Consider the following 24,838-nt stretch of genomic DNA (forward strand, 5'->3'; position numbering starts at 1 on the left):
CAATGAACTTTTAATTGGCCTGAACTGCTTGTAATACAGCACACGTGTCATGTCATGGAAAAGCACTTTTTTAATATCTACAGGTATAAACAATTTTTGCTCCAGAAACAGTGTTGTGAAAGGGTTTAAGGCTCCTTTTGGTGGTGTTTTGGTTTGGGGGTTGGCTTTTTTTTTTTGAGGGAGAGGTGTTGAAAGGGATTTCAAAAGAAAAGGCATGCTGGGGAGATAAACAGCTCTATGTTTAAGAGCAGTGCAGGAAGCACATAGATGGCGTTGCTTGTGGGAAGCAATTAGCGATAAGAGTGAGGAAGGAGGAAATCTGGTTGGCAGCTGCTGCGCATTCAGCAGCGCCTCTGACCTTGGCCTGTAGGTGCTTCAAAGCTGCTGGGGAAAGGTTTGCTGCTGGGGCCGCTGAATTTACCTGAATTCTCTTTGAAAGACTTGGTGAAAACTGCTGAAAACCTGCAGGGTGTAACTTCTCATCGCATGCCTTAAAAGCCCTGCATCGCTTATTCAGGCATTGTTTAACGGACGTGATATAAGTTGGTGATAGATTGGAGAACTTGGACTCGATGATCCTTATGGGCCCCTTCCAACTTGAGATATTGTATGATCCTATGACTCATGTTTGCACTTTTTAGGTGCCTAATAAAAGTACTAGGAACAGTCTGCCGTAGGGTGGGAATTGTATCCTCCTTGCAAACACTCCTTTGCCCCGCCGTGGGACAACATGAGAGTTGGCAAGAGCGAATGAGTCATTGGCCAGAGTCCAGAGCCCGGGAGATTGGTTGGCAGGAAAGTACATGGCGGGATTTAGTCTGACACAATTTATTTGGATAAAAGGGCTAACTGATGGTGTATGGTGCGTGTTTCACCTTGCTAAATATCTGAATTCTCTTGCCAGAGCTCTGAAATGATAACTTAATCCTTGATTGCTTCTTACAGCGCTGCAGGCCATAGTCTCTGGAAGAATGTTTTGTCAGCCAAAAATTACGTATAGCTTTACTAAGTCCAGTTACAATGCCTATTCCTGCTGGCTAACTTCTGAATTAATTTGTGGCCAAATTCTTTTATGCTATTGATGTTGTAGCTTCTCCAGTTGGTACCACTAGTCCTGCATCTCTGCTAATGCTTGTTACTGATTCTTATTTTTTTTCCAGCATGAATAAATTACCAACAGTAATGTACAAGCCCTTAAGCAACTGCCAGATTTGTTTTTGGAGGTGATGGGTGTTAGTACAAGTGTTCAATGAAAGATATTTTTTGTACACAAGGGTAAATAAAGATCATTGGAACAAGAAGCAAGGAATAAAAGCTTATTGAAAATGACCTTCCCTATTAAATCATAGAATCATAGAATGGTTTGGATTGGAAAGGACCTTGAAGATCATTGAGTTCCAACCCCCTGCTGTAGGCAGGGACACCTCCCACTAGACCAGGTTGCCCAAGGCCACGTCCAGCCTGGCCTTGAACACCTAGGATCCTACTTTAGGATTATCTGATTCCTCAAATGTGAGCTTTCAGTTGGAACACAATAGGCATGAAAGAACTGCAGTGCTTTGAAATAGTTATGTGGTGTGTTGACTCAAGAATAGTTCACAAAATATTTCCTACACTTAAAAATGACCACAGCGATTTGCTGAGGTGGGAGGGAGAAGAATAGACAAAGCAGATGTGTAAATTCATCATGTGGACGAAATAAGAATTTAGGAAATTTAAGGGCACAGAAGAATGCTGCAGCGAATTGTAGCACTTATTTAGACAGCAATAGTGAGAGCTTCCCCAGCTAGATACTGAAGAAATCAGTATTTTCCAAAGAGAAAGAAATGGAAATGCTGAATATGCAAGCGATGATTTAGTTCTGTAGCTAAGGTCTACTGCACCTTCAGGCTGTACTGCGGAGATGTACATTCAGTTGCACAAGCCTTTCCTTTTCACTCCAAAGATTATTTTTTTTTTCATCTTCAGAACAAGTTCTTGATACAGATCGATGCACTTTCATGCAACTCTAGGTTCAAGCAAATACTTAATTCTGCCTAGAGCACTATGATTTTTTTTTTTCAGCAGTCTGGAGCCATTAGTAGGGGATATATGGGGCATGGGAGCCAAGCTGTCAGGGTGAAGGCTTGCCTGTAATTTTCATAATACGCTGTATTTTCCCTTTCCTTCTCAGCAAACAGGTCAATTATAGCTTATTTCCCATCCTCATGCTGGGAAAAGAACAGCTGATTTGAATGGTACACTGAGGATAAGGATTGCTTTTCTAGGTCAGGCAGAAGAGCAGCTTGGTGCAAAAATGTAACCTGAAAAGCAGTAGTCTGAGGGGCTACAGAGGGATCTAGGCTGCTTATCTTAACGGGTCTCTCTAGTCTTAGTTACTTTGGGACAAAGATTTTATTTATTTCCTCACGCCAGGTACTCTAGCAGTAAGATTCCAGTCCTGAGAGTTCATAATTTGGAAAAATGACAACAGATAACAAAATAACTCCTAATTTCTATAGTGGGAATATGGGTGGGTGAGGAGAGCAATCCCTTCTTAACATTGTTTGTGGCAGAACTGTAATCTTGCAGCCGCTGAACTGTCTGACTGAGTTGGCATAAATAGAGTGCTAGGTAAAAAAGCTCGAAATCTTCATAAAGAAAATGTGATGCATCAGTGTATGCCAAAATGCTTCAAATTTCTGTTGACATTCAGCATAAGGCAAATGTCAAAGTGAATATTGATTGTTGCCTGCTTTCTAATCCTCATGTTATCAGCTGAATTTGCTAAAATGGGTTGGAAGAATATAGACAGTATTGAAAGAGTTGATTGGGGGGAGGGAAGGAATGTAGTCCGTGCTCTTGGGAAGAGTGACAATATGACACATTTTTCTTTTTATGAGATCTCAAACACTAATTTCACTATAGCTGAATGTTTGAGGCTTCTAATACATATCAAGGGGGTTTTTTAAGTGCTCTTTTTGAGATGCCGGTGTCTTGCCAAGCTGCCGTTCTCGGATTCCTTTTTTACTAGAGTGGTTCAGCTGTGGTGTGCTGTTCTTTCACCTCCCAGGCTCCTGAACATCGATGGGAGGTTTTAGTTGAGAGTATGTAGATATTGCGCAATACCCACTGGCTTATTGCTGTGATCATGAAATGTGTATATGCTGAATTAAGGGAATTCAGGGGGTTACTGAACCGTGGAGGCAAGACAAATAACTTCTATGCTAAACAACAGCCCCTCTTGCCTACAGCTCTTATCTTTCCCCCCATACACAACTCGATCAGCATCATTTGTGGTTTCTGGTGTGCATGTAGTTTTAAATACTGTTTGGGTTCCTAATTTAGAGTTGGATCCAAACCAGGCCATGAATAGACTTGCCCTATGAAAATAAACATAGAATCATAGAAAGGTTTAGGTTGGAAGAGACCTTGAAGATCATCCAGTTCCAACCCCCCTGCCATAGGCAGGGACACCTCCCACCAGCCCAGGTTGCCCACGGCCACGTCCAGCCTGGCCTTGAACACCTCCAGGGATGGGGCCTCAACAGCCTCTCTGGGCAACCTGTGCCAGTGCCTCACCACCCTCACAGGGAAAACTTCTTCCTAATGTTCAATCTGAACCTGCCCTCTTCTAGTTTGAAGCCATTCCCCCTCCTCCTATCGCTACATGCCCCAGTAAAAAGCCCTTCCCCAGCTCTCCTGTAGGCCCCCTTTCTGCTTTGTTTCGCAGCTGCCTGGTTCTGGAGGCACCAAAAATGACTCCGAGGTATAAAGTTTTGCACTGTGCATGTGCCCAGAACTGCCCTCTGCAAGAGCTGAATACCCAGTGATGCTGAAATTGCAGCAAGATTCAGAAAGTAACTGGACACTATATCCAATGAAATTCCCAACATTGTAAATACATTGTGCATATACAAAACACCCCTTTAAGATTGATTTCTTTACAAAATGTGGCCGCAGCAGTGTTCTCTTTTGCACTGCAGCCGTTTCAAACCTTACCTACTTGCTGGTGGACTTGCTAAAGAAGTCGGAGAACTGAATCCGTGCGTCTCCTCAAATGGGCATCACCCTTTCCAAAGAGAGGAGGATGTTACTCTTCGCTTGAAGACAAGGCAAATTTGTGAAACCAGAAAATTAGGTGAAGGAGGTAGTTTGAGTTATTATTTAGACCACCAAGCTGGAAGATGTCTCCCCAGTTGCAGTCTTTGTGATTATCTAACATAAATTGCATGGACAATCATGAGATAAATGACTGTCTTTTCTTTGGGGATGTGGTCTTTACAGCAGAAAATACATGGTAGCAGGTATTATAATACAGAGCTGCTTCATGGCCTAAGTAATTCAGTGGAAGGAGAGCAGATAGGGAGTTAGCACATACTCGTAGACAATTAAGCATAGGGGAGGCACCTCTTGAACACCGTATGTTTGGAAGGAGTTAGCCCATATTTAAAAGAAATAGAAAATATTACTGAAATGTTTTGAATGCTGTCAATAAATCGTTTGTTTCCCTGGGCTGAAGAGTCCTTACAGAGCAATTTCTGTGACTTGCCATGTTTGCTTGCTTAATATGAGGGTGAAGAGCTTGTGGGCTGCTCTGGAGACTTGGAGCCCCCGCACCTGCAGACCCTTTCATACTCCTCCGACTGGCTCTTGCTCTTTATCATGGACGAGGCGTTTTTTCTCTTCCATGTTTGAAGCTGAGAGGTGCTGAGATAGATTCTTTTTTTGTCAAATGATATTGGATGCACTCGTTTGTGTATAGGTACAGGTGTGTAAATATAACCCAGCCTGTGGGGGAAAAAAAAAAAAAATCCTCTCTCTTCCCGAATGATTCTGGATGATGTCTTTGTGTTTTCAAGGAAGACAGACAAACTCAAACTGGTTTAAGGTCGAGGCTCTAATGAGTTTATGAATCGGATGATAGAGCTGGCTGATCTACAAAAGGAGGAAATACCGGGCTTGGTGGACCAGAAAGAGTTCTTAAAATACCCTTTCATGGATTAAAAAAAAAATATTCTTATTTCTAGGTGTGCATAAAGGACTTCTCTCTCCCCCCACACCCTTTCCCCACCTTTATTTTCTATTTCTAGCTGCCAGTAGCCTCCCCTTAGTAATTTCTGTGGATGTCAGCATGTTTTTCATGGTGAAGTGAGGGGGTGTTGACAGTTCTCAAATCCTGCGGGAGGGAAGGGAGCAGGGAGGGGGCCTGGGGAGGTCATCTGCTGCAGTTCCTATCGGTGGAGGAGGTACTGGCATCGGCTTGGCTTGTTCCCAGCTCTTACCCTTTTGCTGAGTCTGTAGGAAAAACCATCATGCAACAAGGAATTGCTGTAAGCCTTGGGATCATTTTGAAGTAAGAAGAGTGAGACAAGTCTTTCAAAAATATTGCTGTAGACTGCTGTACCTAATTGAAAACAGACATAGAAAAAGTTGGTTTGAAAGATTTTTATTTTTTTTTCCCCAGGAGACCTGGTGACAGGTCCTCTGCCCTGGTAACTCTGCCATAAGTGCGCACATGAACTCACACACTGAAGTCAAAACCAGTTCTCTAGGCAGAAGGCTGTAGAAGTACGGCATGGCTATTTGATGTTGGAAAGGCCTCACAAAGAAAAAAAAAATCTGTATTAAATTTACGGTGAAAATTCCCTTTGTGTTTAAAATAATTTCTCATTGTTATGTGGATCTGCTTGGTGTATGTAATCTCAAAGAGCTGAAGAAAGTTACTGATAAGGAATTTAATTGTTCACGGTTGTCTTTTTGAGCTCTCCTAAATCCCACCTGCCACACAAGAAAAAAATGTAGGAAAACCCTATATTTTAAAAATGGGCATTTTAAAATTTTACGATGAAGAAGCTGGAGTTAAGGAGGACTAAACCCAGTCCTTTCTCTGCAGCTTACCTTGGCGTTAGACAAGTTGCACTGTGTGTTGCACGATGAATTGTCAACTTGCTCACAAAAAAAGCTTAAGAGAAGTTCAGAATGGTACTGTTCTGGAACTGGGGCTTCATAACATGGTTTCTGCACTAACTGCATATTGATGCTGTGTATTGACAGGAACTAGGGCTAACAGTGCGGGCAAAACCTTGGACTGGGAGTCTTGGATGGTCTTGGAAATAAGGAGCTTGTGGCTTGGGCAAAGTGAAGAGGACAGGCTGAAGCTCATCGAGCTGGAAAGTGAAAACCCGGCCCTCACTTCTGAGTGAAAAGTTCTACATGTGTATGTTTTCAGGCAATAGTTTAGTAAGAAGAAAAAGAAATAGCTATTAGATTCTAATATCACACCCAAAAGGGGTTTTATCAGTTTTTTTTTGTGGGAGAAGGGATGTACAAAATCAGCTGTTTGGCGCCGTGACATTTGGGGCAGTTCTGGTGATAACCTTGATGAATTCCAAGTAAGGTGTCAGACTCTGATCTGTTGAGCTTGTTTCACTCTCTATGCAGTCACACTGTCAAGGGTTTGTTTTTTTTTTTCTGATTGTAAGTATGGTGAAATCATTCTAATGACACAGTTGTCCTCATACAACCGCTGTTTGTACAGACTCTGTTGTGCCACCGGAAAAGAAGCTTTGTGCAAACACACTGTTTTCGCCCATCTGTAAAATACTGTTACTGAAAGCATCTTTCCAACACGTAATATTATGTCCACATCAGGAAGGCTTTTCTACACAATTATCCCACTACCTGTTCTACCAGGTGTAGAGATTTCCCTCCAAAATGCTTTCCGTTGATTTGGCAGCCTGCAATACGGCGCTTCTGTTTGAGTTCTCTAACTTTAAATTTATCCTATGCGTCTATGGCTTGTGTAGGCATTTTAATGACTGCTTTTAGTGTGAACCCTGGGCTTTGCGTAGCGTACAGCGGAATCATAGAATCGACCGGGTTGGAAGGGACCTTTAAGATCATCGAGTCCAGCCGTAAACCTAACACTGCCAAGCCCACCACTAACCCATGTCCCTCAGCACCACGCCTGCCCATCTTTTCAATACCTCCAGGGATGGCAACTCTACCACGTCCCTGGGCAGCCTCTTCCAGTGCTTGACAACCCTTTCATGAAGAACTCCTTCCTAATATCCACTCTAAACCTCCCCTGGCACAACTTGAGGCCGTTGCCTCTTGTCTTGTAGATCGTTCTAGGATTAATCCTGTGCAGCAGTGACTTGGCTTTTTAGGCCCTGCCTTAAATTAAAGGTTATACTAGATGAGAACGCTGTGGTTACAGACGCACTGCCTTGGATCATGCCGTAGAACAAGATTATCATACATGTTTCTGTACACCTATACACGTATATGGACACGCACATGCTGTGCTATCTGTCTCCGCGGGAGCTCGGCACGCAGCTCCTGGGCTGGCTGGAGATCGCGTTTGACTAAAGCAAGTTGTCCCAGAGGCAGAACAGGTTTTCTGCCAAATCCCAGGGCTACGACTGTCGTGTTTCCATCTGGACATCTATTGGTGAAGTTAATAGGCTGCCAAATCATAAGAGGGCTTTTTGCCTCCCTCCCATGGTTATAAAATGGTAGCTACATCAGGCTCTATTAAAAGATATTGAAATTCACAATAGTAATTGAAAGTTTTGGTACTGGCTGTTTACCAAACATTCTCTAGAGCACAATAGTACCCCTACATCTAAGTGTCTACAAACAAAAGGACAAAGCTGTAATCCCCTTGTCATAACACAAGCTTCATGGGATACATGCACCACTTGAATGTGGTCAGGACTAAGCACATTATTGTGTTAACAATACAAAAAATTTAGCTCCAAGTGGAAAACACCCCAAACCCACAAAGTTGCTGTTCAGCCCGAGTTCTTGGTTTTGGGGGCTTTTTGCCCTTTTTTTTTTTTTGCCTTTTTTTTTGAGCAAGTTGGCAAAAATTAGTTTTGTCAGTAGAAACTAAGTAACCGCCAACTATGCGTGGAATGCCTTGGAGCACTGGAGGAATTTTCCAAGTAACAGTGATTACTTTTGTTCCTTTTAGCTACACAAGGTTTAGACTTTGAACTGTGTATGGTCTTTCACATTTTCTTTGACGTATTTTGGGATTTTGTTTTAAAGAGACTGTTTCTGTTTGCAAAAAAATCTTTTAATGAAATAGGATAGCGTGGTTTTCACCCAAAGAGCTCAATATTGCTCTGGAGGTAAAATTGAGACTGTAAAAATAGTATTAATTGAGGGATATCATCCACAAATTAGAGTCTAGTGGGACTCAGCGTTTTGATACCTCTTTGTCCACGTGTGAAAATGGGGAAAGAATATTTATAAACTCTTAATCCCAACAAACCTTAAGCACTTTACCTTCTGAAATATTCTGGGAAAATGGATTTCTGAGTGTCATAGGATAAAGAAACCTGAAGTGATCAACTTGATTTAGTTGACATTTCCTCTCATTGTATACCTACCAGCAGCAAAACGTGTTGCAAGTTGTATTTGTCTGATATGCAGAAAGAGAAGAATCAGCTTCTCAATTAATTCTGCTATTCCTTATCAGTTGTCATACTGCTGTCTTTCAATTATGTCTATGCTAGTAAAATAATTAAATTTATGGTTGAAATTTTATTTCATCATGTTGTGGTTTAGGCCAAATTGGCTACTGGGGACCTGGGGGACCCCAGATGGGACTGACAGATGCTCCCCTCTACCCCTCTTCAAAGAGAGAGGCAGAGGAGGGAAAAAGAGACTTATGAGTTTAGAAGGAACTAAACTACTTTAATGAAATATTAATAATAAAATGAAATAATGAAATACATACAAAACCATGTCAAGCTCCCAGGATGACAATCACGACACCGGCTGGCACTGGGGCAGTCCCAGGCTGGACTTGGTGACAATCGGGAACTGGATTCCGGATCTGCATTCAGGATGGGGATCACAGGCAGATGAACAGAGTCCTCCTCAGACATCGGCCGTTGAAGAAAAAAAACCTGACCCTGTGATCCCTCAGCTTTTATACTGAGCCTGAGGCAGATGGGATGGAATACCCGTTGGTCAGTTTTGGGTCACCTGCCCTGTCTGCTCCTCCCCGCAGGTGGGACCCCACTGCGCTGTTCCGCTTCCGACCCCCAACGGGGCAAATACCAGAGTTCCCTGCCCCGGGGGGGCAGAGCAATGAGCGTAAGCAGAGCCCCTCCGCACACCATGTCTGGGCACCAGCTATGAACATTGGTCTGATCACTCCGAGAGCGAACAGTGTCTGCACAATATGCTGCGAATTTCACAATATACTGTTCATTGCAGTAGTTAGAAGAGGCCTGGCTAAAAAGTAAAGTTACTGAACAAAACTGGTCCTGTTTTACCTGAAACCAGGACACGCCGTTGCCTGGCTTTCTTTTATCCCAGGAAAGAAATTCTGCAGCTGAAATTTAACCAGTAAAACTCTGAACATCGCAGTGTCTTTTCTGACCAACTGCTGGCTCTTCAAACCAACTTATGCTGAATCCTTTATTCATACAGAAAAAAACCAATACTACCAATTAAAGGATCTGCTTCAGAAAGATAGCTGGGCTCCCAAACTTCAAACCAATGCAAGATCTTCCTGATACTGTTTTATGCCTACGTCCTTACCTGGTGTGCCTGAAGGTGTCTGCCTTGAGACCTGCTGGTGCTAGAGCTCCTCGGTGATTCCTACGCTGCTTATCAGCTTCTCCGCACTAGGAAGCTCCTGTAGCACAGTGGAGGATGTATTTGCTTCTTCATGGGGGAAGGTAAACTTGCAAATCATAAGCCCTGTTATTCCAAAATAAAAGAGTGCAAAGTAGTGGTTTGTTAAATCCTGCCTCCCGTTACAGGTAGGCGTCTAATGCTGAGGCAGCGTGAGCGATGCACAGGTCCTTGTGGTATTCCGCTCCATCTGTGCCCAGTATTTACCCTCCGAGCTATAGCTAGGGGGCAAACTCAAAAGTCTCGTTCAAAGGATAAGTTTTCTTGAAAAACCCTTCAGTCCATGAAAGCCGTTACCTTTTGACCCATCGCTCTTCAAACAAAGCCTAGATTTGCTTAGTAAAGCTCTGCGCTAAGGTTCCGTGCGTGGGCTATTTGCTTTTTCTGAGGTGCTCCCAAGCATCCTTACCCTGCTGTATTGGGGTTTTTTCCCCAGAGGTGGTGGTGTGAGTTTGAGCGGGGAAGCTTATGGCATGTGAGTGAGTGACAAGGAGCAAGGGAAACACTGTACAGAAACCACCCAAGAAATGGAGCATTGCAATTCCAGGTTTTTCACACAGGTACTATTTGAGGCATAATTAACCAGGGAAAGGAAGGAAAGAAACATCTCTGGGGACAACTAATTCTGCCCGGCGTAACATCAGTTCTTTGTTCCAGGGAACAGCTAAAATATGACGCAGTTGTGCATTTGGGTCAGAACCCAGCATAGTTATTGTACTGCTTTTATCTGCAACAAATTATTAATAGAATTGCAGAATGGCTGAGGTTGGAAGGGACCTCTGGAGCTCATTGGACATTTGTCCTTGACGTGCTATGATGGAGCTTCTTTCCTTTGACTCGACACCGAGACCGGGTCTGGGGCAGCTTGTCCTGTTGTGTCGATGCTCCCATGGGCACTGAGCAAGAGTGAAGGCGCAGTTACAACATAGCCTTTCTCTTCCAGATTTCTTGGAGGTGTGGAGCAGGCATCATGGTTGTGAGTGTTGTAACAGGGTCTGCGAGTGGGGGGTATGAAGAGTGTGATACTAGATTTAAGAAGTATCAGAAACACAGTGGTTTGGACTATATCTGTACAAACTTTAAAAAGAATAAACTTTCCACAAAGTGGAGTTGTTCCTGCATCCGAAGGATAAATTACTGTGACAGGTGATGCCAACTTTACTTTTAATAAAATGCGTGTGAATGCAAATTGATTTAAGGCAAGCTAACTCAGCCAGGACAGCAAAGATGTGGTCTTACAGAGTGATTGCTGGGAGACACTGGCACCTTTCTCTGTTAAGCCCCAAGTAGTTTCCCCCCATCAGTATGTTCTTCTAGTTGCATTTTTAGCTGCTTCTGAGAGTTTATGCCGAGCAGTTCCTGCTGAAGGGCATAAAATAGCACTAATTACATTGGAATCTGATATGCTTGGTTTTGCAATGGTTATGGAAGATTGAGAGTGGAAAGCAATAAAAATTTCTGGAGATTTGCTGAGACTTTCCTAATTCATGGTTATTGTTGGAATTGTTCCCTCTCCCGTTTTTCTTTTTTTAACCTGCAAATTCTGACTATATTTTGCTATTCCAGAAGCTTCTGAAAATGGTAAAATGTCGTTTCAATTCCTTAAATCCAGTGTAGCCGTGTGCCACTGAGCAGTATCAGCCCAATTTATAGTTTGGATGTTGTTGCGGTCACTGTTGGCATAGCGAATGTTCTTTTTTAAGAAAAAAAGAATTAAAAAACAGAAAAGAAAGAAATATGCCTGGCTTGTCAGATCGCGTCCTACAGCCTCTGTATCTCTTCTCCCTGCTTTCGGACTTGTCGTCTCCCACCTTTCTCCTCCCGTTTGCCCCATCTGCCCGTTTCTGATGTAGGCATGAAGCAGGATGTTGGGGGTTGGACTAGATGATCTCCAGAGGTCCCTTCCAACCCTGACTATTCTGTGATTCTGTGATGTGCTGTGACTGATCTGGAGCACGTGCTGGTTTGCCAGCTGGCTGCTCTCTGCGCTCTTGGGTCAGCCAAACAGAACAGATAAGGTCTGAGCTATCCTCCCCTCTTCCCAGTAATGTTTCACCTCTGCTCATTTGCTGTGGTGGTTTCCCCACGAGATTTGCAAAATCTCAAATATCCTTAAGGTTATATTTATCCTTATATATACCATATATGTAAGTGTGTATATATACACACTTATATATACTATACCTTCCCTCTGCTTTTGAACCTTGAAAGCCAGAGTAAAAACTGATCTGAAATATTACTAAAATAGCACTAATAACAGTTGCTGAACAAAGTAGTTTATTGTGCTTGAATATATCATTCTATTATTGGAGACTCTATTCTTTTAAAAAAAAAAACAAACAGAAGCAATAGTGATGTTGGGCATATACTGATGGTCTCAGCTGGGAATTGCTCTGGTTTTATCTGCTGTTTAAATTGTGCATAAGATCTGTGAAACCACTAGCATTTTTATATAAAAGCAAATGTGGCTTGGTCAAGAAGCTTATACTGTGTAAGAGCTAGCTTAAAATGTAATGATTACTCAGGGCTGCATGTCTTCATTAACTCTTGAAATGGCATATATATTCACTTGGCTGCAATAAATAAAATAGTAATAAATGTAAGCAGTTGTTCCAGAGAATTTTCTTTCTCCTTTTTTAATTTTAGAAACCCTTGATCCATTAGATTCCCCTACTTCTGTTTGACATTGAGTTAAAAAAAGATAAAAGAGGAGGCTTGGCAGAGGAAAGTCCTGTCAGTCTGGATTCAAGTGAAAATATGTAGCTGAAAACATCTTAGTGACATCCTTCAGTAGCTAAAAGATAAGTTTTCCCTTCCTGTCCTGGACCTTTCTGCTGCATTTGAGATAAATGTGAATTATTGGCTGTCAGCCGAGGAAAGATAGCAAGTCTTGTCTTCATCTCTGAAATCATAGAATCATAGAATGTTTAGAGTTGGAAGGGACCTTGAAGATCATCCAGTTCAGACCCTCCCTGCCCTGGGCAAGGACACCTCCCCCCAGCCCAGGTTGCCCAAGGCCACGTCCAACCCGGCCTTGAACACCTCCAGGGAGGGGCAGCCACAGCTTCTCGGGGCACCCTGCGCCAGGGGCTCACCACCCTCCCAGGGAAACATTTCTTCCTAATATCTATTCTAAATCTCCCCTCTTCCAGTTTGAAGCCATTCCCCCTCGTCCTATCACTACATGCCCCAGTAAAAAGTCCTTCCCCGGCTCTCCGGTAGCCCCTTTAGGGACTGGAAGGGGCTCTAAGGTCTCACCAGAGCCTTCTCTTTTCCAGGCTGAGCACCTCCCAACTCTCTCAGCCTGTCCACATAGGAGAGGTTCTCCAGCCCTCTGATCATCTTCATGGCCATCCTCTGGCGCCGCTCCAACAGGTCTAAGTCTTCCCTATGCTGGGGACTCCCGAGCTGGATGCAGTACTGCAGGTGGGGTCTCACGAGAGTGGAGTAGAGGGGCAGAATCCCCTCCTTTGACCTGCTGGCCACACTTCTGATGCAGCCCAGGATGTGGTTGGCCTTCTGGGCTGCGATCGCACACTCTGGCTCATGCTGAGCTTCTCGTCAATCAGCACCCCCAGGTCCTTCTCCTCAGGGCGGCTCTCCAGCCATTCCCCGCCCAGCCTGGAGTTGGGCTTGGGATTGCCCCGACCCAGATGTAGGACTCTGCACTTGGCCTTGTTGAACTGCATGAGGTTGGCTTGGGCCCACCTCTGCAGCCTGTCCAGGTCCCTCTGGATGCCATCCGTCCCCTCCAGCGTGTCTACCTCGCCACACAGCTTGGTATCATCGGCAAACAATGCACCATACTTGGGCATGGAGCCTCCTCTGAACACCCAGTGCTTCCAGCGTGTGCTTGTAGCTATGCAGGCTGCTGTGGGTGCTGTATCCCAGTATCTGTTCATTTCCCATGGGATTTTGAAGCAGGCTGAAAATCTTTTCATGGGTTTCTGGGCCCGGCAATCGCAGCACGCAACTGCAGCAGTAATGGGTTCCTACGTGCACAGCACAATGCTGCGTGCTACGGTATGCACCCTTAAGTCTTTCCTTCGGGAAACGTTTGCTCAATTTATTCTCTTCTTGGCCCAAAGTACACAGAAAAAGCTACAGCTCTAGATAACTGTGCTCTGTCCTAAATGCTGTGTTCTGGGCTTCTTAGATGTAGGGCTTCTGTTTGCGCGTGTTTGGATTAAGCGAGGCTGCGAGACATGCTTTGGTGTGTTTGGGCAGCTCTTTAGAAAATGAGATGCTTACTTTAAGACTTCTAGTCTGAACTAAGCTTGATGATTTACATAGCCTAGTATAATCCATCCTCTTAAAATTGTATATGTGATATGACTTCTGAGATTATGTCCTTATTGCTGCTTTAATCCAAATACTCAATAATACGTCCCATATTGAGGGCTGGAAAGATCAACTGCATTGTTGCAGTATAATCCTGCCTTGGAACTGGGCTGGGGAACATAAGCATAAGTGCGTGCTGAATTAAAGAGCAGCACCGCATCTTTGTGTGCTAAACTCAAACTCAGAATCCAGTCTTGCTATTCTCTTTATTTTACAGCGAGAACGACCTTCCTGTAGGAATAGGAATAACCTTTGTAAGCAGGAGCAGCCCTAAAGCAGTGTCCGGTGAAGTCCTTCAGCGAAATACTCCCCTAGCATTTCAGAGCACAGAGCCCCCAGGAAATGCTCTTGGTGTCTCGCAGAGCCATCCAGGGCTCTCTGGTGTCTTCTGTGTCGGGATCAAAGCCCTGGGGAAGGAGAGTCCCTCAATACATCTCGATATCTACAACCCAGCAGTCACGAGTCTGCCCCAAGCACGCTGCCAGGGGCCTCAGGAGAGCTTTTATTCGAACTTGGCCAGATGGCAGGGGGAAAAGTGGTCCTGTTGTTATTGCTTACTTGCAGAATCCTGCGCCACGGGGGTCGTGGGGTAACCTTGACTTAAATAATCATCCTGTGCAGCGGGTCACCCCGTCTGCTGCTGTCCAAAGTCACCGTCGTTCCTGTTATGTCAAACGGATATGCATAGTAGATCCAAGCCTGAGTAAAAAGAGGTGATGGACTTGCTTAATAAATAATTATTTTTGAGAGACAGTGCTGAGAAATTACTATTTTTAAAGCCGCTTCTCAACCCGTATAAGCAGCGAGAACTCAGAGGGTAATCTTATATGGCTCCCATGTCTTTCTCCTGCTCTGTTCAAAAGAAATCAGTGACGCTTGTCACAAGACTTTACTTGTTACTGATGTCAAGAGCTTCCTAATCTCATTTGGAAGGTCCAGGACAAGGAGAATATCGGTTCTTCGTTGTTGTGTGTTTGCTGCATTTCTCCAGTGTTCTCTATGTGGGAAGGCTGCGTTACCTGCTCTCGGGCATTGACCGATGCTCTGCCTTTATTGTGAAGGTCACTCCAGTAATTTTGTACTTGTTGTTTTAAAAAAACCAACCAAACAAATAAAAAACCCAAACAAACTTTTAAGTTACGCACATAACAGATTAAAGGAATTGCTGTTCTCTGCTCATTATTTTAGGGAAACAAACATTTGCTCTGCTGTCCCAGCAACCGTGAGAGAACCGAGTTGGGCAAGTCCAAGGGCTGGACTCTGAAATTTCCTCTTGAATAACTCTCCTGAAGTTCCTGTTCAAGTGGTTTTGGAAATTTTTACGTTGCTTGGGTACTTTGTTTTTAAGAGACAGTGACACCCACAGAACTAGAGAGAGATGTCAGAAGAAAAAAACAACCGGGAGAGAATAAAGGAGAGATGGTGGCAGCAGGAGGAAAATCAGTGGCTTTGAATTTAAAATCAACTTATTCAGAGCAGCATCTCAAATGTTACTCATGAAAAGAGAGAAGCATTGGTGGTATAAAATGATGTGGGATCTGTAAGCAAGGGGAGGTCTGAGGAGAGAAATAAACTTTTTTTAATACAGCGTTCCAATGATGAGGTACTAATGATAGAATAATGAAGCTAAAAACACTACCGCTAACAGTCTTTGTTTTTCTTTTGTCTGTCTTTTTCTTACCCCAACGCTATACCGAATCCTTTCTGCTCCTGATGCTTCGGGGAACAGTAGGACCCAACCAAAGGTAAGGGCTGTTACTGCATGTTAAATCAGCGTGTGAAAAATTGTCGTATCACTTATTCAGGCTTGGGTTATTCAGATATTAAAAGCATTTTGAAAAGCAGCTCCGTAGTTGATCAGCTGTTGAGTAAGAAACTCAAAGCATCTCCTTGCTGCTGAAGAGCGCTGTACAGCCTGTGCCAAGAAATGAGTCACAGGAACAAATGAGAACATACATACTCAGCATTACCGACTGTGAATGGAAGACTACTTGTTATTTGTGGGCTTTTAAAAGCATTTTCTGGTATTTGTGTTAAAGCAAACTCATTTTGTTGTTATGGCTTATGATCCCGTGACTCCGTATTCGGTATGCAGATGTCTATCTCTATTCTGGCATATCAGGGTTCAGCTTTACTGATGTGGTCCTATAGCCAATGATGTTTTATTAAATGCGCTGAAGGCGTGGGATGTTATAATAATGTGCTTAATTGTATAATACATTCAAAGAACCAAAAGCCCTTAATTTTAAATAAACAGGCTGTTGTTCCCTCAATTAGAGGATGTAAAATAACCACTTTTATCTTTTGATGCTGGGACATTAATGTAGTATAGGGGAAAAAAAGCAGTGTATTTTTGAAAGTAAGTTATTTAAATTTCAAGGATTTTGCTGTACTAAGCATTTTCATAGACAGAGGTAGTAAGTTTGGATGTGTTGGCAGTATGGGTTTCCGACTCTTGCATAATTTTTCCAATTGTTTTAGTTAGTATAAATACTTGAGGAAGAATTGCTTTATTGCTCCATGAGTCCTTAAATGATTTTTCGGATTCCATGATATGATTTATTAGGAAATGCTGTAACTGTGGTAATTCACTACAGACTCAGTATTTCTTTTTAGGATTTTCTCATTATTAATATAGATCTGATGCAACATATTTTTTTCCTACAATCTTTACTAGTTAGGAAATGTTGAGTTTGATTACCTGGGCAGATGCTCATTCACACTTAGTGCCTTTAGCGTATAGACAACAGACTTTACTAAAACAGAACATGGAAATGTGTTATCAGATGAAATGAAGTTTTCAGAAATAATGGAATGAGGGTTCAGGAGGTGGATGTGAGATGCTGACATGGTGCGCTTGCTCTGCCAGCACGATCTGAAGTGATGCAAACATCAGCTGTACAGCAGTGCAGAACATCTAAAGGGGAAGGAGCAGCTTCATTAAGCTTAGGGGAGAAATAAACAGCCGAAGAGCAACACATTGCACTTCCCTTATATCCCACAGCGTAAATTTTGCTTGTGTGAATGGAGGTCAGATATTACCCTGTTGTTTTTTTTTTCTTACAAATACGTATCCAGGGCAGTTGTTTTTGCAGATGCCTGGTTTTGCAGCCTGAGGTCCCAAAATATACACTGTTTTATTGGACATCAGCATTCACGATGAAAGGTTCCTTTAAATGGATTCACCACAAAATTGAAACTTTTCTATTTAAGAAGATTATAGTGCTGCTCTTCTTATGATAAAACTCATTTGCTCTGTATTGTTCTTTACAAGTATTAGACGTTGGTGATGACTGCTTCTGTTTGTCAGCAGTATATAAATACATACCCTCCTTTTATGGAAAGAGGTTCCCACCCGAAGGCATGTTTTTTAATTTATGCAGACGAGAGACACCGGGAGATGGTAGGCAGAAAGAGCCAGGCGACATCTGTCAGTTTGCAAAATAGAAAGTCTTGTGAAAAATGAATTGCAAGGGTGGGTTTAAAGGAAGATGAGGAGAGCTCCTTGACATCCGTTGGGTTGCCACATAGAGAGCTTTTGGAGAGCATGGACTAGGATTCACGCAGCAGAAAGAAAGAAATAAAAACAAGGAAGAAAGAAAAACAAGGAACAGGCTTGCGTATAGGAAGATGTGGTGTTTGTTTAGGCTTCAAAGTCACAGCAAACAAGTAATTCTGTGTGAATGCATATTAGATATTCAGAATGGCCCCAAGGAGCATGATGTTAGTCAACATAATACAGTCAAATTTTGGATAAGGTGTTTGATGTTGTGACAGCTTTTATAAGGTGTCCTCCTCGTTATTTTCCTACAGGTGTTTGCTTACGATCACTGCTTTTGGTCTATGGATGAATCTGTCAAAGAAAAATATGCAGGTAATATTTACTGTAGCTTTGTGTTCGTTGTCTCCCGAGTGTCAATGATCTAATTAAAATATAGTATTTGCTAAAGGGCACAGACCGTATGGCACGAAGCGCCTCCCCCTGTATGACTGCTCCTTGTCAAAAGAGAAAGGAAAATCTTCAGTCATTCCTGTTTCTCTTCTCTAAAGATGACAATAGGAATAGGCATTGCTACTGCTTTGCAGTGTAAGAAATTGAGAAATCCGTCACTATGAGTTACTTATATTTACATCTTTATTTAAAATACTGTTCCAAGTCCCTCATTTTAAAAGCATCAAATCCGATTCCTTTCAGGGTTTGAGGAACATTACTAAATGTAATTTCGTGTTTCATATCACTGATGGAAGTTTGGCATCATATTAGAACTAGATGGCCTTTAAGGTCCCTTCCAACCTAAACCATTCTATGATTAATAATGGAGTATTGTAAAAAGCCTAATTTGATATAGGGGTATGTGAATTCATATGGTCTGGTGAGAATGTGTAATGTATTTAATTAAAAGTTTTCTGTGTATTATTATGACATATTTTGGCAAGTAGTTATGGCAATACATGAAATATATTTGGACTTATTACTTTTGTGATCTATTCCTTTTCATACTTGTTATCTCTTAAACCTGGGAATTAGTTAAGCTTGTTTACATTTATTTTTTTAAAAAATCACAAGAAAATTAAAAGATGCATATGCTTCTAGGCTTTAATTTCTCTAACAAATAGCTAATGAGTAGGAATTTAGTGAGGAACTGAGAAAACTGACACTGTCAACCATACAAATTACATACAAAGGTATTTTTTTTGTTTCTCAAACTATTGGAGGCTCCTGTGTCACTTATATTATGGTCTTACATACTGTGTTTGGTCCAAAACTGTTCTGCTGTGCTTGGCTAGGCACAGCTATTGGCATTGTGATGGGGAATTTTGCACGCATAAAATTTCAAGTGGGTGTGGATGTAAAGATACAGACTTCAATCAATGAGAGAAAGGAAAAGCTTTCGGGAACATTAACGTATTTGAGAGGAATTTTCAGTCCCTAAAGTTCTGCCTTCTGCCACGTCTTGTTCAGACTTTAGTTCCGCTGCTTGTACAGGGAATTCTGAAAATAGAGGTTTTGTTGAGATAGATAATACACAAATATATTAAGCATTTCTTCCTCCACTTGGAAAAGGAGCCGAAAAGCTGTTCCTACAGATTTAGTTCGATTGCAAAAGAAGTGATATACCCTGTATTTTGCTAATGCCTGTCTTGTACTATAATATCTCCCACATAGTTGTGATTCCTTCTCTGCAAAAATCTCCTCATGGCATTATTTAATACCTTGTATATATACAGTAAAATTATTTAGTGCTCTACTAATTGCCCTAGATTAAAATCAACTAACAGTTCGTAAAATATATGGGTTGAGTGTATTTTGAGGCGGTGTCATTCACCAGCGGATTAAATTCTGCAGCTGGAAGTAGATTTTCTGCTGATAAAACTTCTGAATATGAACATTGATAGGATGTTGTTTTAAGCACATACAGGTATATGCATGACAATCACAGCTTCTGACTTTTACAGTAGCATAAATCTGGAGCACGTCTACTGGCTGATGGTCTTGCTCTTGTAGAGGGAGCAAATACTGGATGCTATTTAGGCAACAACAGACGGAAAACACTAACTGCTTTTACAGAATTATTGAAGAATCCAAATCAGCGAAAAAATATGTTAGCTTGTGTGTTTTATTTCTTAGGTCAAGATGTTGTTTTCAAGTGCCTTGGGGAGAATATTCTTCAGAATGCCTTTGAAGGCTATAATGCTTGCATCTTTGCCTATGGGCAAACTGGTAAGTCCCTTCCAGACGTAAGCAAAAAATACCCTTGACACAGAAGGTCTTGTGTTCTAACTGGTGACTCTTTTCACAGCTGTTGTGACATTGTTTCAGGAGAAGTGCCTTGTAATGTTGATAAGAAATGTTTTTCTCTTTTGTAACATTAGGTGTGAGGTGGGCAGGATGAGAAATAGGATTTTGTCTGTTGCTGCTGGCTACCCTTATTTCTCACACCTTAGATTGTAATCTTTGGAATGATTGTGAATGTCCTTGAGTTCAGTGCATCACTCATATTTTCTGCCTCTGCAGCTGGAATAATCTTAAATCATCATTTTAAATGTAATATGCAAAAATGAGTATGCCTGTGCAACTGATTTTTCCCATTGTGGCACATATGTGCGTGTTAGTGGGTTGTCTTCTACAGTGTGACTGTATCTACCCGAAGAAGTCTTCTCTATCAGTTTGAACTGAATTCCTTGTTTGGCTTTTCCTTTTAATTAAGGAGTCTTTAGATAAATTGTGTTTTGGTTACTTTGAAATAGAAAACTGCACATATATCTTTCACTGTAATGCAGATTATTTTTTTTACCTCTTCTCTCTTTTTCCTTTTCATCTTCCACAAAGCAAGATACTTTGTTGCATGTGCACTAATCACAGGTTCAATCACACAGGATCTGGAAAATCATACACAATGATGGGTACTGCTGACCAGCCTGGATTAATCCCTAGACTTTGCAGTGGACTCTTTGAAAGAGCACAGAAAGAGGAAAATGAAGAGCAGAGTTTCAAAGTGGAAGTATCCTACATGGAGATATACAATGAGAAAGTCAGAGATCTTCTTGACCCAAAAGGGTAAGTAATTTGTGTGTCAACAGCACTGTAAGATGTTGTCATACACTCTTCCTTTCCATAACCGGTTTGCCTTAATGGATCCCATCTAGGGCATTTGCGTAGGATGGCTTTTGCTTCTTCTTGATCTCAGTGTCCTTTCATTTTAAATCAAAATAAAATAGTTAAGTCTATAAGGTTGCAGTATACTCACCCTAATGCTAGCTTTTATGAAGTGACAACAACTGTCTATGTCAGCATTTTACGTGTAGACATAAGGCTTTTTTGTTTGCATTATAGTCTTTGTTCTATGCTTTATTATGGTATTTGTAAGACCATCATGTTTGAGATCTGTCAGTGAGGAATTGACTTTCTATAAATGTTGTCTTAAGTCAGTCATGTGCTTATAAATAACTTTTTTTTTCCAACCAGAAGCCGTCAGTCATTAAAAGTTAGAGAACACAGTGTTTATGGTCCTTACGTAGATGGCCTATCCAAACTAGCTGTTGCTAGCTACAAGGTAAGGATCGATTTTATGAAAGGCTCGTGTTGACATCCTAAACTCTAGGGTACTGTCCCTTAAGCAGGCCGAAATTATTAAGCTACTCCTACTTGCCATGGCAGTAACATGGATTTTAGAGCAAGAGAGCTGTAGGATTGTTGTGTTGTGATCACCGGGGACAACAGGGTCAAGAGCAGAAACTCATCTTCATCCTGTACTATTCAGTAATTCTGGAAGTAATTCAACCACGTAATGAAACAACTTTCCTCCCAGACTTAAGTGTATGCTGTATCCATGAGAAAGTGTTCGGCGATTAATTACAGAACCAGGATTTAGCAGAGACGAGCTTTCAGTACCACACCTGGTCGCTTTTTGGCTGTCATGCTACTGCCTGGTAGTGTCACTTACCAGTAGCGCACAGGCACACTGGAACTAGAAACTAATGGTTGTTCACAAGGCAAATGCTTGAGAACATTGCATGAAACTTGCTCGCTGGATAGCAAATGTTTATATATGCCTTCATAAAGCACCCTAATTTTTAAGAAGCATTAGTAGGAGAAATGAGTAAATGCGGGGTGGAATTCTGTCATCTTAAGCAAAACATGAAAATGGTGCAATCCTTCCTATTGCAGTTTCTCCAGGTGTTCATCTCCCTCTCTTTGGTGGTTTCTGTTCAGACAAGACACGCTGCATGCTTTTCCTTTGCGTGTTGCCCAGCAGCTTTGTGTAATACAGCGTACAGAGTCAAAGTGATCTGTGGTGGTCTTTTGTTTGACTGGTTTTTTTGTTTTTTTTTAGCATCATCCAGCTAGAGATGCATAAATAAAAGTTAAGCCCAAGGCTCTAAAGTTTTAACTATTTTATAGGATTGCTGTAAAACCCTGAAGCAGGGGAGCTGCGTAGTTCTCCAGTATCACAATTTAACGTATCAGAGAACTTCATAAGCTTTTATGTGTAGGAGGAACATGATGACCTGTTCAGTGTGGTTCTGTTTTATAAAACTTAGAGCATTGTGTCAGTATTACAGATTTCAAGAACGTGTGTTTGACAATTGAGGCTAAAATGTTAATGTTCAAACATGAATTGCTGTTTCCTCGCTTTTTTCCTTTGCTTTTGAGTACTGCTGTGTGCAGCCAGGTACATTATTTTTGTTGATAATTTAATATCTAGGCAGAAGCAATGGATGAATATGCACGTCACAACATTGTGTAATTTCTAGTCTTTAAAAGGGAGATCACAGTATTTTTTCTCACACTTTGTGAGTAAACAGTGGGAAACTTAGTGGGAAAATACTTGCTGTATTTTACCAAAACAAGATTGTTTCGGTAGATAATTGAAAAGAATGTTAATGCAGATGTGTTTATGGCTGTGACAATTGTATCTAGGACATCGAGTCCTTGATGTCTGAGGGCAACAAATCTCGAACAGTAGCTGCAACCAACATGAATGAGGAGAGCAGTCGGTCCCACGCAGTCTTCAAGATTATCCTCACCCACACCCTCTATGATGTACAATCAGGGGTAAGTCAAACAAGTTACAAGGTCCAAATGTTAAGCTCGGCTGCGGGTCTCTTGCTTTATGTATTTCACAGGCTCTTACAAACGTTGGTTGGAAGGGACCTCGGGAGTCATTTGCTAGAGTCCCCTGCCCTTGTGCACTGCTGGCACTGGGTCGGGTTAGCGGTGGCTTTGTCTCGCTGAGTCCTCGTCCTGCTCATGTGCTGCTGCCCCAGTGCAGACAAATCAATTTTAATAGGTTTGTAAGTGAAATGTTTTTTCCGAAACGGAAAGCAAAAACATAGGCCCCAAGTTGCAGCAGACCTGCTGGAGGGTGCAGGAAAGATCTCCTCACCCTGGAATCTGAACTGAAGAAACACTTCTTTCTAAGCAACGGTGTGTAGTACAGACTTGGAGCAGAAACTAAAGATATAATTTGTAGATGAAAAATAGAAGGACACCGGAGTATGCATCTGGTAATCTCCTTCAAGGGGTTATTTCATGCAAATATGTATAAGTGATCAACTTTATAAACAGAAACACTTACTCGTTTCATAAATTTTGTATTGTATGATATTAACGTTTTGATGTATATATATTAAATATCTAAAAGACATTTAAATGTGAAAGTATTTTTCTTTATGTTTCCTTATATGTAAATATTCCTTGGAGGGGGTGTGAAATACATTTACATTAATATTATTTAGTCCCTCACAGAAAATGGAGTTAAACTAAAATTGAAATTCTGTGCTTGAGCAATTCTTTAATGTCTTGAAAGCCTTGGAGAAATTTTGAGTGTCCACGGAGCAAATCTAAGGCGTGTATGTGCCTAAATGTTGAATATGATGAAAAGCATAATGAGCATTTAGATTTTTTTTCCTCCTCATTTCTCAGTCTCCCCCAATCTTCTTACCCAAACAGTTTTCCTTGTTCTTTATTTCATTTTTCTTTTCCCTTTGCCCTTCAAATCAGCAGTCGTACTATGCCAAACTCCTCGATTTGCCATAGTTTGTCGTTCCCTTTTTGCTGTGGCTGTACTCTATGCTTATCATACATATTTTTTGTGTGGTCATGGTCGGCCTGGATGCAAGGTGGTAGTTTCGATTGTCTGTTTGATTGTCTGTCTTTTCTGCATCTTTCAGTGACCACCGTGTGAGTTGCTGGAACAGATTTCTCTGTTTTCCCATCTGCTGGTCCTTTCAGTCCTGGAAACGCCATGTTGCCGTATGGCCTGATGATCACACTATATTTTGAGAGGCTTAGAGTAGCATTTTTGAAAGCATATTGATTCTAATTATCCTGTTCATTTAGGGGAACATAGCACTTTGCAACTGTGATGCTGAGATGCTAAAGTCATAGATGCTGCGGAAAAGCATGATGTAAGCAAACCGTTCTCACAGACGGTGTTAGCTCTTCAACCTCAAATTGCCGTGCAAAGTTCATGGAGTGTTTCCAAATGTCATTTTGGGTGAAGTGCAATAAAAGGGTTTATAACAAAATCTGTGTTACAGGATTGAAATACTGGCATAGCTTGGATTGCTTTCTAGGAGGCTGTTAGAATATAGGTGACTTCTGCAGTTGTAATCGTATGAATTAGAACATGCCTCTTGTCATGTTCATACTCACTTTCTGAAAAACAGAGTGGAAACCTGGTGTAAAGTCTGAGACTTTTAAGAGACTGTTTTCAAGATGGTAAAACAAAGGCAGAGCTTGTAGACCTTCTGTCTGTCTGTGTGACTCCTTGGCCTGTACTCCCTCTGCATATGTTCTTGCTTTAACATTTGACTAACGTGCCTCGTGTTTCTCTCCTCTTTCCGAGATGTCTTGAAGTTACAAGCGCATCTTATTTCACTTCCAATCCTCCTCTTGTTTCTGGAGCAGCAACTAGTGAGTTATCACAGAATATTGTTCAAATCCGATGACTATCGAAGCTGTTGGAACAGCTACACCAAGAAATGAAGCTTGATTCTTGTTTGAGAAGACATCAAACTGCGTAACTTAGTTGGAGTGTAACAGTACTAACAGTAGCTGTCCTCTGGTTCCTTCTGCAGACGTCGGGTGAGAAGGTGGGCAAGCTGAGTCTGGTGGACTTAGCAGGTAGTGAAAGAGCAACTAAGACTGGTGCTGCCGGAGACAGGCTGAAAGAAGGAAGCAACATTAACAAGTAAGACTCGGTGATTATTTCTCTTCCTTTTTTTCATCAGTAAAATCGTGACTGCTAAATACAGTACACTTGTCAAATAGGATAAAATCAGTATAAGCTCTTGTAGCCAGTTTTCTTCTTCCCTTTTCTCTACTTTTTCTTCAGACATACAATACCATTAA

The 24,838-nt window shown here is 41.7% G+C and overlaps 1 protein-coding gene across 1 annotated transcript in view; it reads left to right on the forward strand.

Annotated features, from left to right (window-relative positions):
- The window catches only part of KIF13B (kinesin family member 13B), a 131,910-nt gene that overhangs the window by 38,614 nt on the left and 68,458 nt on the right, over positions 1-24,838 (forward strand). The window contains exons 3-9 of the mRNA XM_082481709.1: positions 15,713-15,725; positions 17,794-17,854; positions 19,610-19,702; positions 20,359-20,539; positions 20,948-21,035; positions 22,403-22,537; positions 24,565-24,677. Of these exons, the coding sequence (XP_082337835.1) occupies positions 15,713-15,725; positions 17,794-17,854; positions 19,610-19,702; positions 20,359-20,539; positions 20,948-21,035; positions 22,403-22,537; positions 24,565-24,677 (684 nt within the window). The remainder of the gene's footprint in view (positions 1-15,712; positions 15,726-17,793; positions 17,855-19,609; positions 19,703-20,358; positions 20,540-20,947; positions 21,036-22,402; positions 22,538-24,564; positions 24,678-24,838) is intronic.

This window comes from Vanellus vanellus (genome assembly GCF_965231255.1).
Source record: "Vanellus vanellus genome assembly, chromosome: 3".
NCBI classification, from domain to species: Eukaryota; Metazoa; Chordata; class Aves; order Charadriiformes; family Charadriidae; genus Vanellus; species Vanellus vanellus.